This window comes from Camelus bactrianus, chromosome 3 (genome assembly GCF_048773025.1).
Source record: "Camelus bactrianus isolate YW-2024 breed Bactrian camel chromosome 3, ASM4877302v1, whole genome shotgun sequence".
In the NCBI taxonomy this organism is placed as follows: Eukaryota; Metazoa; Chordata; class Mammalia; order Artiodactyla; family Camelidae; genus Camelus; species Camelus bactrianus.
In genome coordinates, this window is record NC_133541.1 from 90,386,569 (window position 1) to 90,402,606 (window position 16,038).

Sequence of the window (16,038 nt, forward strand, 5' to 3'; positions counted from 1 at the left end):
CCTGATAAAACAGTACCCCAAAGAGATTTTTAAAATCATTTTTGATTAAGAATGACAAGGCCATAAACATGAAGGATGTTGAAGGAATATATTTCCTGACCTAATGGGTATAGAGACAATCAGACGAAGTTACGAATTATTTAGAAGTCTGAATCAACAGGACTTTGTGATGAGACGGATGGAAGAGTATGAGTGTAGAGGAGAAATCTAAAGTAATTCAGATTTCTGACTTCAGCATGTAGATGCAAAGTGATGCCATTTTACTCAGCTAGAAAATACTAGAAGGAGATCTGTTTTGGAGGTTACATAATAACTTCAGTTTGGAACATACTGTATCTGAGATTTCTTTTTTAAGGGGGTAGATAATTAGATTTTTTTTTTTGATGGAGTTACTGGGGATTGAACCCAGGACCTTGTGCATGCTAAATAAGTGCCCCACCACTGAGCGATACCCTCTCCCCATATCTGAGATGTTTATGACATATGTCAAGGGAGGAGTCCAGAGTCCAGAGCCCAGGTCTCACCTAGAGTTGTAACTTTGGGCACCCTTCACAAACAGATTACAACCAAGGCCCCAGGAGTAAATGAAATTATCTATGCAGAGAAACAAGAAAGTTGAAGACCAGGAACATAAGGATCTCCCTACAGTAACTGCTCTGAAGAGAAGCCCACGAAATGAGACCAAAGGAGTAGACAGAAGGTTTGCAGGAACACAGAGTATCATATTACAGAAGTCAAGTGAAGGGTGTTTTAAGGGGGGCTGTCAACAGTGACAAATGCTCAGAGCTCATTCAAGACGAATGTTGAAGCAAGTCTATTGGATTTACTGACATCAGTAACCTCAGCAAAGCCAAGCTGAGTAACCTAATTCAAAAGAAAGTAGAGTGTGATGGGTTCACATATGCGGAAAGAGAGTCACAGTATAGACAACCCTTCAGAGAGATGTGACTGTGAAGCGGAGAAGAGTGGTAGAGAAACCGCTCAAGAGGTGTCAACAAGCGAAAGGGTTTTATCTCCTTTTCAGACAGTAGCTACAGAACATACTTAATTGCTAAATGCTTGGAGCCCGTAGCAAAGTTAGCCTTTACAAGGAAGAGGAAATACATAGCAATGGCACAAAATTCCACAGGATGCAGGAGGCTCTGAATTCAGAACTCTCTACATGTTTGGAAACCCTGAGTTTCCCCTAATTGAAATCCAAGTCCAATGGTGAAGCTGCACCCAAATGAGCAGCTTCTGGGCCTCCTACAGTAGATGGATTTTTCTCATTCCTCAGATGCTCCTTAGTTTTCCCTTCTGTATTTCTTTCCTATTCGTGCTGTAACAAATTGCCACAAGCTTAGTGGCTTAAAACAACACTCATGCATTATCTTATAGTCCTGGAGGTCACAAGTCCAAAACAGGTGTCACTGGGCTGAACTCAAGGCATCAGCAGGGCTGTGTTCCTTGCAGCAGCTCTAGGCAAGAATCCCTTTCTTTACCTTTTCCAGTTTCATTAAGCCACGTGCACTCTGGCTTGTGACTCTGTTCTCCAACTTAAAGCCAGGAGGGCATTAAGGGCTCCATACTATTATTACTACAGCATCTTTTTATTTCTCAGTGCCGTACAATACCAGAAACTGTATTATATTTTGAAAATTAACACGAAGTTGGCATTCCTCATGTCATAAGGACTTAGCCTCATAAAATCCCCATGAACCTAGGAAGAAAAGCAGGAAAAAGTCTCACTATTAGTCACTCTGGTGCAACATGCAGTCCAAATGATGGAAAATCACCCTTACCCCTACTTTAATTCTTCTAAAATACCTTGAGACCATACTGATTCCACTTCAAATAAGCATAGAAATACTCCATCTATTGTCTCTTCTTTTCCTTTCTTTCTCCCAATCTCCTGGTTCTCACTCTCCCTTGAATGTCCTGTTCTCCCACCAGAATCCATTTTTACCTTTTGGCCTCTGGCTAGGCTGTCAGTCATTGTGTTTATCCCATTATTCTCTTCAAAGGAGCCAGACCTATGGGAGGGGACACCAGGTCCTGCCCCTAGGAAGAGGTAAGAGAGGTTCCAAAAAGCCTTCCTTCTGCTTAGATTGATTTCATCTTGGGATAACTCAGGTGTGTTGTTATGCTGACAGTGTTTGTGTATCTCATCAAAGAACCCGTCCACAGAACAGCCTGCTGTGGTCTGAGACCCCATAGTGGGTGGGAAGTAACCCTGCCCTGAAAGGGAGCAATGGGCTAAGTTAACCTATGCTGTCCTACCCTTGCCCTAGCAAAACCTTTGCCCTACTGGTGTAGATAGGAGGTGTAACACAGCACTGCATTCTGTCAACTGCCTCTTTCCCTCCATCACGTCCCAACCTATATTCATGTTGTGCACCACCTCTGAGACATTCTCACTTGCTTTCCCATACAAACAACTCTCCTCCGCCTCCCAAGCTAGTGCCAAAATATTAACATATCTTTCTGTAATAGTGTTCTATCAGTCTTCTTGGACATATCACCTGACTCTGGCAGGTTCCAAGAAGAAAACCCTGGATTCAGATCTGCAGAGGGGATTCACTTGTTCCCTGTGTGGCAGTGGTAGCTGTTAAACTCTTATGGAAGCTGGGGAGTCACTGTGCTTCCACCCTTAGCCGTGACCTCTCCCCTTCCTTTCCCTTGCTCACTCCCTCACCCACCCACTCCTCAAGGGAAGGAAAGGAGAGACTCCTCTCTAGTTCAGCTTGGGAGGAAATGGATCCATCCATGCCCTGGGAAACAGAAGCAGAAACAAAAACAAACTCTCAAGCACTTGTCATTTTTTCTGGGCATCCTGGAGCTCATTTAGCCACGTTAGAACCGGCAAGGTAAGATTTACGATCATTAGAAGCAGGGTGGGACTGTGAGGACCACAGATGCATTCAGTCAGCTAGTAACATTTATAGGCAGAGCCCTTTCACGTAACCATGGAGAGGCAAAAAGAGTGTAATCGATGTGAAACCTCTCCTCCAGCTGTGTGCACTGCAGCCTTGTCAAGAGGCTTTCCTAGGGGATTTCTGGCCTACCTCTTAAGACTTAGCCAAAAGCTCAAGTCACCATGTCTACTACAGGTCAGCAGAAATTCAACTGCAAAAAACTGGCTGATCATCAGAATCACACAGGGAGCTTCATAAAAAGAGATTCTCAGACATCCTCCTAGATTCCCTTGAGCAGAATGTCAGCAGTGAGGCCCTGGATTCTCCATATTGAGGAGGAGGCTTGCCAGGTGCCAGCTTGGAAAACCCTTTTTAATGCTTATATAATCTAAGCCATAGATCTGGAAGAAATCTACTCTAAGTTTTCCACTTTAACTTAAACTCAGAGACGTTCAGTACAATGTTGTACAAAAATAGCAATTTATTATCTTTTAAAAATACAGTAGGAAAGAGCTTTATTTGAAGAAAATATGTGTCTGGTGAAAAAAGGTAGGGACCATCCCAGCGATACACTGGCTGAAATCTTTGGACTGGTCATTCCCATGGCAACTCTGTATCATGTATGCACTTAACTTTCATTCATTTATTCAGTTAACCAGTGAGTACCTACTACGTGCCATGGCTGTTTAAGGAACAGATGACACAGTAGAGTGAAGTTCTCCTGCCCTCGTGGAGTTTTATTCTAATGGGGAAGAAAGACTAGCAACAAGATAAAAATAAAATATAGAGTAGTCAGATGTAGCATGTCAGTAAAACCAAAGCAGTGAACAGGGATTTGACATGTTGAGCATGGGGGTTGGGTTAAAATTTCAGGCAGGACTGCCAGGGAAGGCTTCATTGGGTGAAGGTGACTTTGGAAAGACCTGAAGGTACTGAGGGAACTAGCCATGTATAAACCAGGGGTACAATTAACCAGGCCGAGGAAATGCAAAGGCTCTGGGGTGGCAACATGGGTAGGAAAGGCGATGAGGTCGGTGGCAACGTAGCAGGGTGAATGAGGAGAGGGGAACAGGAGGTGTGTCAGTGAGGCTCACGGGGCCAGATCACAAGGTTCAGTGCAAGCACTTGGGTTTTCCGTCCACATGAGATGAAAAATCATTGGAGGATTTTGGACAAAAGAGTGTTGACACCCAATTTATGTTTTAATGGAATCCTGCTGTGTAGAACTGAAACCGGACTGAAAGGGCAGAAGCAGGATGGCAGATGTGACGCAACTGTAATACTTCAACTACATGTGCTGGGCAAGAGGTAATTAACTGCTAAGCATGGGCATCACGGAGCATCTATGCCTCAGAGTGGGCCTAGGAAGGAGGCGGGGAACCTGCAGTTCCCTTGGACTGCTGAGCTGCCACACATACTTAATGGTGAGAGCGCCACCACAGGAGTGATGCCAGTAGTTAGAGAGGCATGCTTCTCACCCCACCTGGTCCCTAAACACTAAACAAGGCCTCAGAGCATCCCCATCAGCCAGACCCCGCACAGGCACAGCATCTACCTGAGGCCCAATGAACGTGAAGCAACAAGTGTTTGCTACACCATCTCTCTTGCTCCCTGCTTTTCCGAAGTGGTTTTCTTTCCATCAGGTGTTCAATAGGCTCTCTGATCCCATTTCTGTCCCCAGCACTCCCCCTTGATGGAAAGGCTGTAGCTAAGTATGTCTTCCTTCCAAAGCACTTTATCAAAACAGCCAGATGTTTCTCAGCTCTTAGGTATGAGACTGACCGGTGGTTGCTCCAGTCTGTCACTGCACCTCAAATTCTTCCTCTAAAACAATTCTTTTATAAGAATGGCCATCATGATATGGGAAGTTTTGCGATACAGATTAAAAATTCTTAGTAAATATCACACTGCGTTTTAATCACTTTAACTGACCAAACTTACTCGCCAATTAAACCTGTTCTTCTAATGCAGCATGGTTTTTTCCCCAAATCAACAAACGTGCCATCTTCAAATGTATTCTAAGTGTTCAAATCAAAACATCAAAGAGGACAGAGAAGTCTTCAAGAAGAAAGACTAATCTTATTTTCAACAGGTAACACATTTGCACTACAAGAATGCAAAACGTGAGTGAATCATTTATTTCAGAGAATTTCCACTCTCAAATGTTCATTGTACAAATCTACAGAAGGATAGAAAATTAGGAAGGTTTTTGTTGTCATTTTGGATTTTATTCAAGTAATGAGAGGCATATGTTTTTACAAGGATGTGCCACTTTTTAAGTCCAAGTATGGCAACAGATGAAACTGGACTCCCTTGTGGTTACTCGGAAACATACACAGCTTTCAAAACCAGTCTGAAGGTTAGTCAGAGTGATGGGCGCTTGTACAGAAGAGGAAGCTGACATAGACCTTTAGGCCAGACAGTAATCCTGGGTGGCTCTGAGGGAATGAGGTAGTTAATCACCTCACCGGTAAGAGTCTTACTGAGTAAATACCTGGCAGCCCTGGTCATGAGCTTGAACGGCAGAGAGAAAAGTAAACGTCCACCAGTGAGTACCCAGCAGAGATGTTTGTTTAGGCTAAATTCTGAATGTCCTTTAGGGTCTAACTCGGTGTTGCTTCTCCTACCCAACCAGGGAACTGGACTGTGGAGCCAGCACACGTCTGATTCACTCTGTGTGCTGGGTCCCAGTTGCTGAACTAACTACTGAATGAATGAATGAATAGATGACAATGCAGGATGCTTGAGCTCCAACTGGGAACAAGTCTGCTTCCCATTTTTAGAAGTTTTGGAATTAGAAACTAGATCAATGGTTCTCAGCTTTTCTCTGCTCAATGAATACTCTGGGTGGTGACATCAGTAAAGGAATGAAAAGGGGAACACCCCTTGTTAGAAAGAAATATAAAGTCTAAAAAAAGCTTTCTAGCCATTCACTGAGCGGCCCTTCAGTACTGTATCACTGTTTACACAAAACTTTTAACTTCCTGAAAGCACTAGGCAATGTTTTCACATGTTGTAGGTCTTCTGACCTAATATTACACTGCATCTCTTTCCTCTGATTGGCACTAGGTTGTACCCAGCTCTCCCTGATTCTGTCCATCACAGCCTCCACCTGTCAGGTATCTCTATGACAGTGTGTACCTGCACTGGTGGCAAAATGCAAATTCTACTCATTGATTACAATTGGCAGCTAATCCAGGAAGAGCCTGAGGGACAGTAACATCTGAGAATCACTCACTTAGAAAATCCTCATTTTGGGATGTTGTAGAAATAGTTCCTGTACAGGTGAGATCAGAACACCCCTAAAATGAACATTTCAACTCTAATTCTCTGAGCTACCCCAACTACAGTTACCTCAGCTATTATCTGCTTATTTATTTTTGACATAGCTCTCATGTGACTCTTTGCTAAGAGCATGAAGGTATTGATAGTATTAAGAATGCAAAGTTGGAAATGGCCCAAGGCAAGTTTTTGCCTTCTTTTTTTTTAATGGTTCTTTCTTTTGTTTTTTATTGAAAGTTAGTTTCAGGTGTATAGCAAAGTGATTCAGTTACACATATACACAGATATGTATGTATGTATATATGTGTATATATACATATGTATATATGTAATATCTATGTATATGTCATCTTTCAAAGCTGACATAAAACTGTGAAGATAGCCTGATCCAGCTGTAAGCAGGAGGCTCCTCTTGGCTGTCCTCTTTCTAAACATTTCTAAACCTGCACAACTACCACCATCCCTTCTCCTGCCTCCTCTCTGCCATGACCCTAAACCTGCATTTCCACTCCTGCTTTGCCTATTTTAAGCAAAGGCAGAAATAGGGAAAATCATGGCAAATGACATATGCTTTTAAAAACCTTCTCAACAGAAGCAATTGTGATGACTTCAAACCCCGTCTGTGGCTATTCAGGTCTGTCCCTTCTCTCTGACAGATAAAAGAGGCTCTGGGTCTCCTAGGGCCTCTAGGTATGGGGTTAAAGCCAGATTATCTGGTCAGATGACAGAATCCTCCATGCCTCAGACAGCCATGGCCTTAGCAAGACTATCTGAGCTCCTGGCCAAAGGCCGCAAAGACCACAGGTGTTTGAGATTTGAGGACTTGTAGAGCTGACAGGACCTTAGGGACACACAGCCCTTCCTACTACAGACACAGAGCCCGGAGCAGGGAAGGGCATGCTAAGGTTAGTGGTGGAGTCCGGAAAATGCACTGGGGTGGCCTTGGGCTATTTCCAATACAAATAGGATGTGAGAATCCTGGAGTCCTTTACTTTGTTGAAAAGCTTAAAAGACTTTTGTTATTTGTAATAGGTTTAGAAACGGAACAAAAATATTTTTGTTCTATGTGTAAAGAGGTCATTTAATAGTAAAATACACTTGTATGAGAAATTTCCTTTTTGGTGTGCACACTCTAGCTTGTCTCCTCATCAGCATTTTCGTTTAATATATGAAAACATTACAGTGGGAATCAAAGGCCTCATGCCATCTCCTTTTTTCAGCTTCCTGTTCCTTCTCTACTCCTTTTCCTATTGTCTTCTCCCTGTGCTACGGATGGACTTGTCCCCGACAAAATCCCTATGTTGAAGCCCCAACCCCAATGTAATAGTATTAGAGATGGTGCCTTTCAGAGGTAATTGGTTAGATGAGGTCACGAGCGTAGGGCTTTCTTAATGAAGTTAGTGCCCCCATAAGTAGAATCAGAGAACTTGTAATCTCTTTCTCTACCATGTGCAGACACAGCAAGAAGATGGCTGTCTGCAAACTAGGAACAGAGTCCTCATCAGAACCTGACCACAATGGCACCGTATCTTGGACTTCTGGCCTCCAGAACTGTGACAAAAAAAAAAAAATCTGTTAAGACATCCAGTGTATGATATTTTCTTGGGGCAGCCCGAGCCAACCAACACACCCTGACTCTCCTCTCATTGTCTTTCCACCTTTCTCCCTCTACTACTCTTTTCTGAGAAGGCAGAGGGTACAGACCTAGTGATTGTGATTGCCTACATAATGCCACACCTTGCTGCATTTCTGCCCCTTTATCATTAGAATTCAGTGAAAAAGATCCCACTCCTGGGCATATATCCAGAGGGAACCTTAATTCAAAAAGATACATGCAAACCAATATTCAGAGCAACACTATTTATAATAGCCAAGACATGGAAACAACCTAAACATCCATCAACAGATGACTGGATAAAGAAGCTGTGGTATATTTATACAATGGAATACTACTCAGCTATAAAAAAGAGTAAGGCCATCTGCAGCAACATGGATTGACCCAGAGATCGTCAATCTAAGCAAAGTAAGCCAGAAAGATAAAGAAAAATATCATATGACATCACTCATGTGGAATCTAAAGAAAAAAAGACAAATGAACTTATTTACAAAACAGAAACAGACTCACAAACATAGAAAGCAAACTTATGGTTATGGGGGGAGGGGGAAGGGATAAATTGGGAGTTTGAGATTTATAGATACTGACTAATATATATTTAACAAACAATAAATTCATACTGTATAGCACAGGAATTCAGTATCTTGTAGTAACCTATAATGAAAAAGAATGTTCATGTATAATGGAAGTATGCTGTAAACCAGAAACTGACACACTGTAAACTGACTATACTTCAATAAAAAAATATATATATACACACACACACATATATAAAGAATTCAGTGAAAAAGTATTCTACCTATCTTGCACTATTTAAAAAGTATTTTTGACCACTTTGCCTTTCAGAATGGCACTCAACTCCTTTCTTCATTATGCAAATCTGTAGAAAATAACTTCTCCTAAAGAGAAAGTAAAAACTGAGGGAAAAAAAGATTGAAGAAGAGGTAGAAAAGAAAGGAGAAGTTGACAGGCACAGACCGGGAGAGACACTCCTGATGCCCCGCGTCCCCAAGCCTCACGGAAGCCCAGTCTTCCCCATCCTGCCTGCTGTTCCTTTCCTTACCATCTTTCTCACTGCGTCTTCCCATCTATTTTTTCCTCTCCTGTTGAAAATCACTTCAACCCATAAGAACGCATTCTCCCAAGCCCAGGTTTTCCACGTCTTCACCTTGCGGAGTAAACAAATTATCTATGTGCTAATGGTCGAGGACCAGCAAGCCTCCCAAATAACTATCTATTAACGATCCTGCTACAAGATCACATGCACCTGGGTCTCAAAGCATGCCTATTCAAATGGAAACTCCAGCCCAGCACTACCCAACAGAAATACGAGACACAAATGATATTTTACATTTTCTAGCAGCCACATTTCTAAAAAGCAAACACAAATGAGTAAAACTGATTTTTAAAAATATATCTTAGCACAGCATATCCAAAATATACCATTTTAATACACAATCGATTTTTAAAATTTAATCAGATATTTCCCATTATTTTCAAACTGTCCTCCAAATCCAATGTGTATTTCATACTTACAGCGCATCTCAATTCAGACCAGCGCCATCCAGTTGCTCAGTGGCCACACGTGGCTAGTGGCGACCGTACTGGGCAGCACAGCTCCGAGCTGAGGCCGGGCATTCCCGCAGATCCGAGGAAGGCCCGGCCCTGCTCCGCTCCTGGGCCTGAAAGCACAGCCCCACTGCAGAGGCCACAAATTAAATGCTCCTTCGAGATTTGAGGGGTTTTTTCATTGCTTTTTAAGAATACTCAAACTACCACCTCCTTAAATATTACTGTTAGGATTTCAAATATTCAGAGAAAAATTCCTCCATGAGTTTTTGAAACGTACCACTTAGCTAGTAATAATTTGTAGGAGCTCTCTCTCAGAACACCCCGCTCTCCTCTCCTCGCTCTTGTGACGCCGAAGCGTCGTGCCCATGCGCAAGTCGGTGCTCGCGTTTTTGCCCCGTGATCTCGCGAGAGTGATGATTGCCAATTAGTTTTATTTGCTGAGAAATGGGTGAGTCCTGGTCTGCGTGGAGTACCGCAGTAAAGCAGGTGTGGAGGTACACAATGGTAGCAGGCTTTTGTATCCTGGACTGTTAGGTTTCTTTTAGGTGCAGCTGATGGGTTTGTTTTCACTGGGGATTGAGTAAAGGCTGGACCTTCAATTTTAGTCATCAGCTGTCGACAACATGTGTCAGGTTCACTCATATTCTCTTGGCTCAATTATTCCTGGGATTATCCTCAAGCCCTTGACATCCCTTACTTCTTACAGCTGAAGCTGCCTTTTACACACCTCTGAGGAATTATGTTAATGGTAGAAATTTCATGATGCGAGTGGTGAGGAGGGTAGGGCTGCTCACGTCTAGTAGAATGAGGTTTCCTTTCAGCAGCTACATTTGTTTGATGACTGCCAGCCACAAATCTTTTATCTCTTTGTTGGAACCCCTCTCCCCTTCCTCACTCAAACCTTTATCCTTATCTGCGGGGTTAGCTGATAGAAATTGATAAAGATAAGCTTTTACATCAAGAAAGTACTTTTAATTTTATTTAAGACATGCCAGAAAGTCTTCAGACCTAAAAACAAATTAAAACTCTATACCATGCTAATAGAATTTTCCTGATCACCTCAAATTACACCCCTGCCAACTTTAAAGCTGACTTGGGTTAAAAAAAAAAAAAAAAACTAGTCTTTTCTCACTATCACTTTTCCCAGAAGGGGCAGTGGCAGCATTTTTCCCCCAATCAAATTAAAATTCACATTCAAGTGTATTTCTACTTGATTGTAACTCTTGTGAAAGACTCTTAAGGAAAAAGATAACATGAAATTTGAGATGGCTATTGTTTGTAGATTGCATATTCAAGGACAGCTCATTCTCATGGTTAATTGCAAGTTAAATGTGTATAAAAGAGTTGGCAAAGACGGATTCTCCTCCCTCTCCGGAGGCTTCTACATTCTTTTTTCACAAGCACCCAGAGTCCTTCCCCACACTGGGTCCAGATTCCGTTCTCAGCCTATCTGACCAGATGACGCAACATCTGTGTTCTCTTTTAAGAACGTGAGAAATGAAGCTTTTTCATCTTCCCTCTCTTTGACTGCTGGGAAATCCAATTGAAAATATTCAGACTTTGCTTTTCTTGTTTGCTATAGAAGACAGCTTGCTGGGAGAGTCCTGTGGTGGTCTCCCACCTGTGGAAGAAGGTGATCGGAAAATCAGCCTGATCGTGGAGTTGTCAACCCAGGTTTCCCTTCAGACTGAGAAGATCACTCAGCTGGAAGAAGTTTTAGAGGAAAAGGAAAGGAAGATTCAGCAGCTGGAAGCCGAGCGGGAGCCCCATCCCTTCCTGGAGGTCGAGGACTCTGCAGAATGTTTACAAGAAGCCCCAGTTTTCCTTGATAATAGCATCACTCCTGTGGTCTATGATGAGGATATGTAAAGATTCCCAGTAAGAAAACAATAAAGGTTTGTTAAGTGTCATCAAGGTGAAGTCCAGAGTGCAAGTAGTCTCCTTATTGGCAAACTCAAGTTCAAGTTCATGGGTTTGACTGTATCCTATAAGGTTCACATTGGAAGGAAACAAAAAAGGGGAAGTCTTCAGATGCCAACACTTAATGTTTCCCTTTTAGATATGCATCACATAATCCACACAGCTGTAGAATACTATGTTTTTAGACATTCCTGGTAACATAGGGAGAGGGAAAAACACAAAACTAGACAGATGGTCAAAGAGCTTAGCATCATTCTCTTACCAAAGGTTTGTCACACTGCAAGGGAGGGCTGGCATGAATCCCATTTTAGTATATAGCTCAATGGTGAACAGAAAGCCATTGTGGAGGGCAAGCTTCAAACTGGGGAATGTTAGGGTCTGAAAAGTAGAACCATTGCCAGCAGAGGAAATAGCTATGATGTCTGTCCTTCTGTGTCCTCTGGAATATATTTCTCTATGGCATGTATTTTATTAACATTTAGCAAGGGTAGAAATGAAATAAAACCAAAGAAGTCAAAAGAAAGAAAGAATGGATGAATCAGAGCTGCAGTCCTTTGGGGAAAGTGTCCTGGGACCGCATTTCCTTGGGAAAACAAATAATACTGATTCTTTCTTTATGAGCAAGACCAAGACCAAAGCAAAATATACTATTATGATTGTACCCAGGAGCTGTGGACAGCACAAAATGATGTCAGGAAAAACAGAGGATGAGCAAAGGAAAGTCACCCTGTAATTAATGGAATAGAAAATATCATATTCCTCTTCCAGGCATCCCTTTCAAATGAACTATCTTCCATCCAAAGAGAGCAGCTAAGCACTAACTTTAAGACCTTGGTACTTAATTCTAACTCTCCTGGTACGGCATGACTCAGGCAAACAGCTATAGCTCTCCCATGAGTCTGACTGTATTGCTACGTCTTGATTTAATTCAATCAGTTCACCAGATATTTATTAAAACTCTTCTACCAGGCACAGTAATAGATGTTAGAAATATCATAGCAAACATGAAAATCACAGTTTTTTTAATCATTCAGGACTTCATAGACACAGTGAAGAGTCTCTTTAAAGTGAGGGTGATTGCAATAAGAGATGAAAAATGGAAGAGAAAAGTGGATGAACATGGAGGTAAACCTGCTTAGCACTGCTGTAGTAGAGCTCTTAAATTAACTAAGCAGGAGTGATCAGTAAGAATGCATGTTCCTGGACTCGAGTGTATGGCCCAGGAATATCCATTTTAACAAACATGCAGTATTCCTGATGAACATATTCCAGGAACTGCATTTTAAGACACATTGGTTTAGGGCTGGATTCAAGCAGAGCTGTCACACTTTTGTTCCCAGATTAAAAGACTATCCCCAGAGGAGAATTGCTCCTTGAAAACCAGGGGGAGAAGTCTTTGACAGTATGTAAAGAGTACAAAATCTGATTATGAATCCTGACCATCTGCAAAACAAAGTTTCCAAACCTGACTTTTTTTTAAAGGAAGTAACTGGGTTTTGGGCTCATGGTAGTTTTGCAATATTGACTCTAGAGTTTCATTACAAAAACAAAAACAAACAAACAAACACCACAGGTTCTACCAGTAGGTTCTGTTTTCTTATGAAACTAGAATTCTCCTGTATTTGTATATAACTTCAGAGTTTCACCTGAAATGTCTGCATGTATGTTCAGGTATAGTTCATTATCAGAAATGAAACCCACTTACAACTCTGTGATGATGAATACACACCTACCGCAGAAAATGACTCAGAGCACTTTTCCAAGTTTCCAAAAGAAGCTTTTCCATGGAGTCTACATCAGCCCCTACAAAGCTCACTTCAGAAGTCCCTTGTCTCTGGTCCCTCCTTCTCATGTCCTCAAAACCTATGGTCCCCTGGGTCTTTCATGCTTCTCTGGTACAGACCAGATCTCCCTGCTCCAGCCTTGAAGTTCTGCCCATTGCATCTGACACCATGGTAACACTGAAGGTTGCCATGTTTTTACTGTGCATTTCTGTAGAAAGCCTTAAATCTTTCAGTTTGTTAAGAGTGGACTATCTCCAAGACAAACTCTCATCTCTGCAATTTTGATGTGTTGTTATGACAATCAAGTCTCCATCTCTTTATTTCACCAAAGATTGTCTTAATCCCATGGGATACTGAGGCTGAGAAAGTTGAAAAATAGGGAGAGAAAAAGAAAATGCCATCACACCCCAAAAGGAGGGTGTTTGCTTCTAGATTAATTTCCCCCAGCTAATGCCTTGGCTAGCCCTCAGCATGAAAGTAGCCTCACAGTGGAGATAAAATAACAGACAGAGCTAGAACTGCTGTTAATAATTAATTGAGCCTGTCACCTGTAAATATCTAAGGACCAAACACTGAAAAAGAAAGCATGGAGGGTCATATTACCCTGCTAACCCATCTTTACAAGAAACTGATCTTGACTCAGGTCTAGGCTATCCTCAAATCAGAAGTGGGGAGATTTGGTCCATAGGTGAACAGACTTACCTCTGTGACATCTTAGTAACAAGAACTCTTTAAATATCCAGGTTTTATGGGATGTGGGAGGCAGTGAGATAAAGTGTTGCAGACCTCTGGCTCTGAGGCATTGCTAAGTGAAAAATATGACATTACTTGCTGATCATTTATGCCACTGTATGCCCCCCAAAGTTCATTTCCATTTTCTGCCATTTCTCCAGAGAATCGGATTGTGCCAAATACCTGCATCAGACAAACTAAAAATCAGATTATAGCCCACACTGTAAGCCAAAGTCTCATTTTCTTAGGAGCAAGTTGGATTGCTGAAGTAGACTACTGATCTGTAAACTATCTGGTGTAAATATCACAAGGTGATTAGCATGCTGATGACCTTGTTTCTTAATGGAAATTTAGCAAATCACCAGGTAATGTATCTGGTTCAAAATAATTGGAAATCCAAAAAATCATAATATTTAGCAAGTAACTAAAGCCATTCTCGAAATATTCTAAAGATTTTTACAGAAATATATACATAGTTTTCATTCTTTTTCATTAGTTATGAACTTTCCTCAGAGAGAAAGTTAAGTTGAATGTGTGGTCTGTCTAATTAAATAAACGTTGGATTTAACAATTTACTTTCATTGTGATGTCCATGGTAAGCTGAAATGATGGTAACACACTTGTTAAAGACTAGCAGGAACTCAAGTCATTGGAGAAACCGACCCAGAAATGTGACGGAGGTGCCCTAGGATTCAATGAAGTTCAGCAAAAGCAAAGAAACTATAATATTCCTGCTTAAATGCATTTCTGGGAAAGAATGAATTCAATCAGGTTTTAGTCATCTCCCACAGTCTCTGCTTATTCCAAAACCCAATCATTTGCTTCTACATTACACTGAAGTAAAGAATTTTTGCTTTAACTCAATAAATAGAGAAGTGCTGATGAACATTGCAGGCCCAAGTCAAAGTAATATTTATTTGGCAATTATCAAGTATAGGGACTGCAGAGGCAAAAATATTCCAAAAGACATAAGAAAACAAACATTGTTAAAGGACTTGGAAAATCAGATGCCTGAGATTCAAAAAGTCCAACTCTCATAATCTGAAAAAATTAGACAAAAAAAAGTAAATTGTAAAGAATAAATCATTATTATAATTGTCCCCCTGTTATACAACAAAATCTTTTATTAAGATTTCCCATACACAAGAGAACTTTTTTGCTCGTAGAGGGAAATCAAGTTCAAGTAGGAAATAACCTTTTTAAAATAAAAGTACTAGTACACTGGGACAAAGTTCACAGCAAAAGACAGGGCTGGCCATGAGATTTCCCATACCTAATGAAACTAGGACATTTATGGTAAAACAAAACAAAACCAAAAACAGTTCTTATTCCCAGTTTCCCAGAGAAATTGAGCATCTGGAGTTAGATACTCAACAACATGAACCTGTGGCGGGATGACATTTAATTGTCTGACCATTTCCATCCCAAAGGTTTACATTTGTTTTTTATTTAACAAAGAATGACCCTTAGTGCTCAAATCCGATAATACCAATCCTTTTTTCTTGGATGGAAAAAAATCACATGATGTATTATCTAATAACTCTTGAATCCATTTTCTTAAATGTCACAAATAAGCTTAAACAAGAGTTTGTTATCTTATGTCACCTTTTTCTAAGAATGATGATATCACAGGCAAAGGATGTCAGCTGGGTCCAAGCTTCCACTGAGTCGTACTCCCCTTGAAACTGATAGAAATCCCACCTTCCTGGTGACTCAACACCTCAATCTAACATTCTCACCCTGAACCACTGCAGCTTCAGAGAATGTCTGTCACTGTCACCTCCTGCCACACTGTGACTGCCTACCCCCCACCCCCGCACTTCTGCTCTGATACCCTGATGAGCTCAGCCAGGATCAGAGGCATCTCCCTTAGCTCCTTGAAGCACAGCCAAACCAGTCTGTGGTATTTGACAAAACCTCATCAAATGCTTGTGAATAATCAAGATATGGTGCAAAAAGTCACACAGTTAGTTCAAGTAACTCACAGGCCTAAACTTAAGATCACAAGTTCCTGCTTTGTTCTCAACAGATTTCCATGTGGCAGACACCAGCTCAGCCACTACTCATGCATTTCACTGCCGACAGCCTATTTCTTTCCCCAGAGAAAGGAGCAGGTTTTTACTTCTCCTGGTCCAAAGCTGTTCATCTTGAACCCCAGGATGATTAATGATGACAATATTCTTCTTCTGGAGAAAACTCTACCCCACCCACAGGGTGTGGTCTCTAGCCTTCATGGGCT

General features: G+C 41.4%; 1 protein-coding gene across 1 annotated transcript in view; it reads left to right on the forward strand.

Annotated features, from left to right (window-relative positions):
* CCDC192 (coiled-coil domain containing 192) overlaps window positions 1–11,283 on the forward strand; it is a 171,269-nt gene extending 159,986 nt beyond the window's left edge. The window contains exon 6 of the mRNA XM_074354996.1: window positions 10,946–11,283. Coding sequence (XP_074211097.1) covers window positions 10,946–11,232 — 287 coding nt within the window. The 3' untranslated portion in view covers window positions 11,233–11,283. The remainder of the gene's footprint in view (window positions 1–10,945) is intronic.
* Window positions 11,284–16,038: the final 4,755 nt, after the last annotated feature.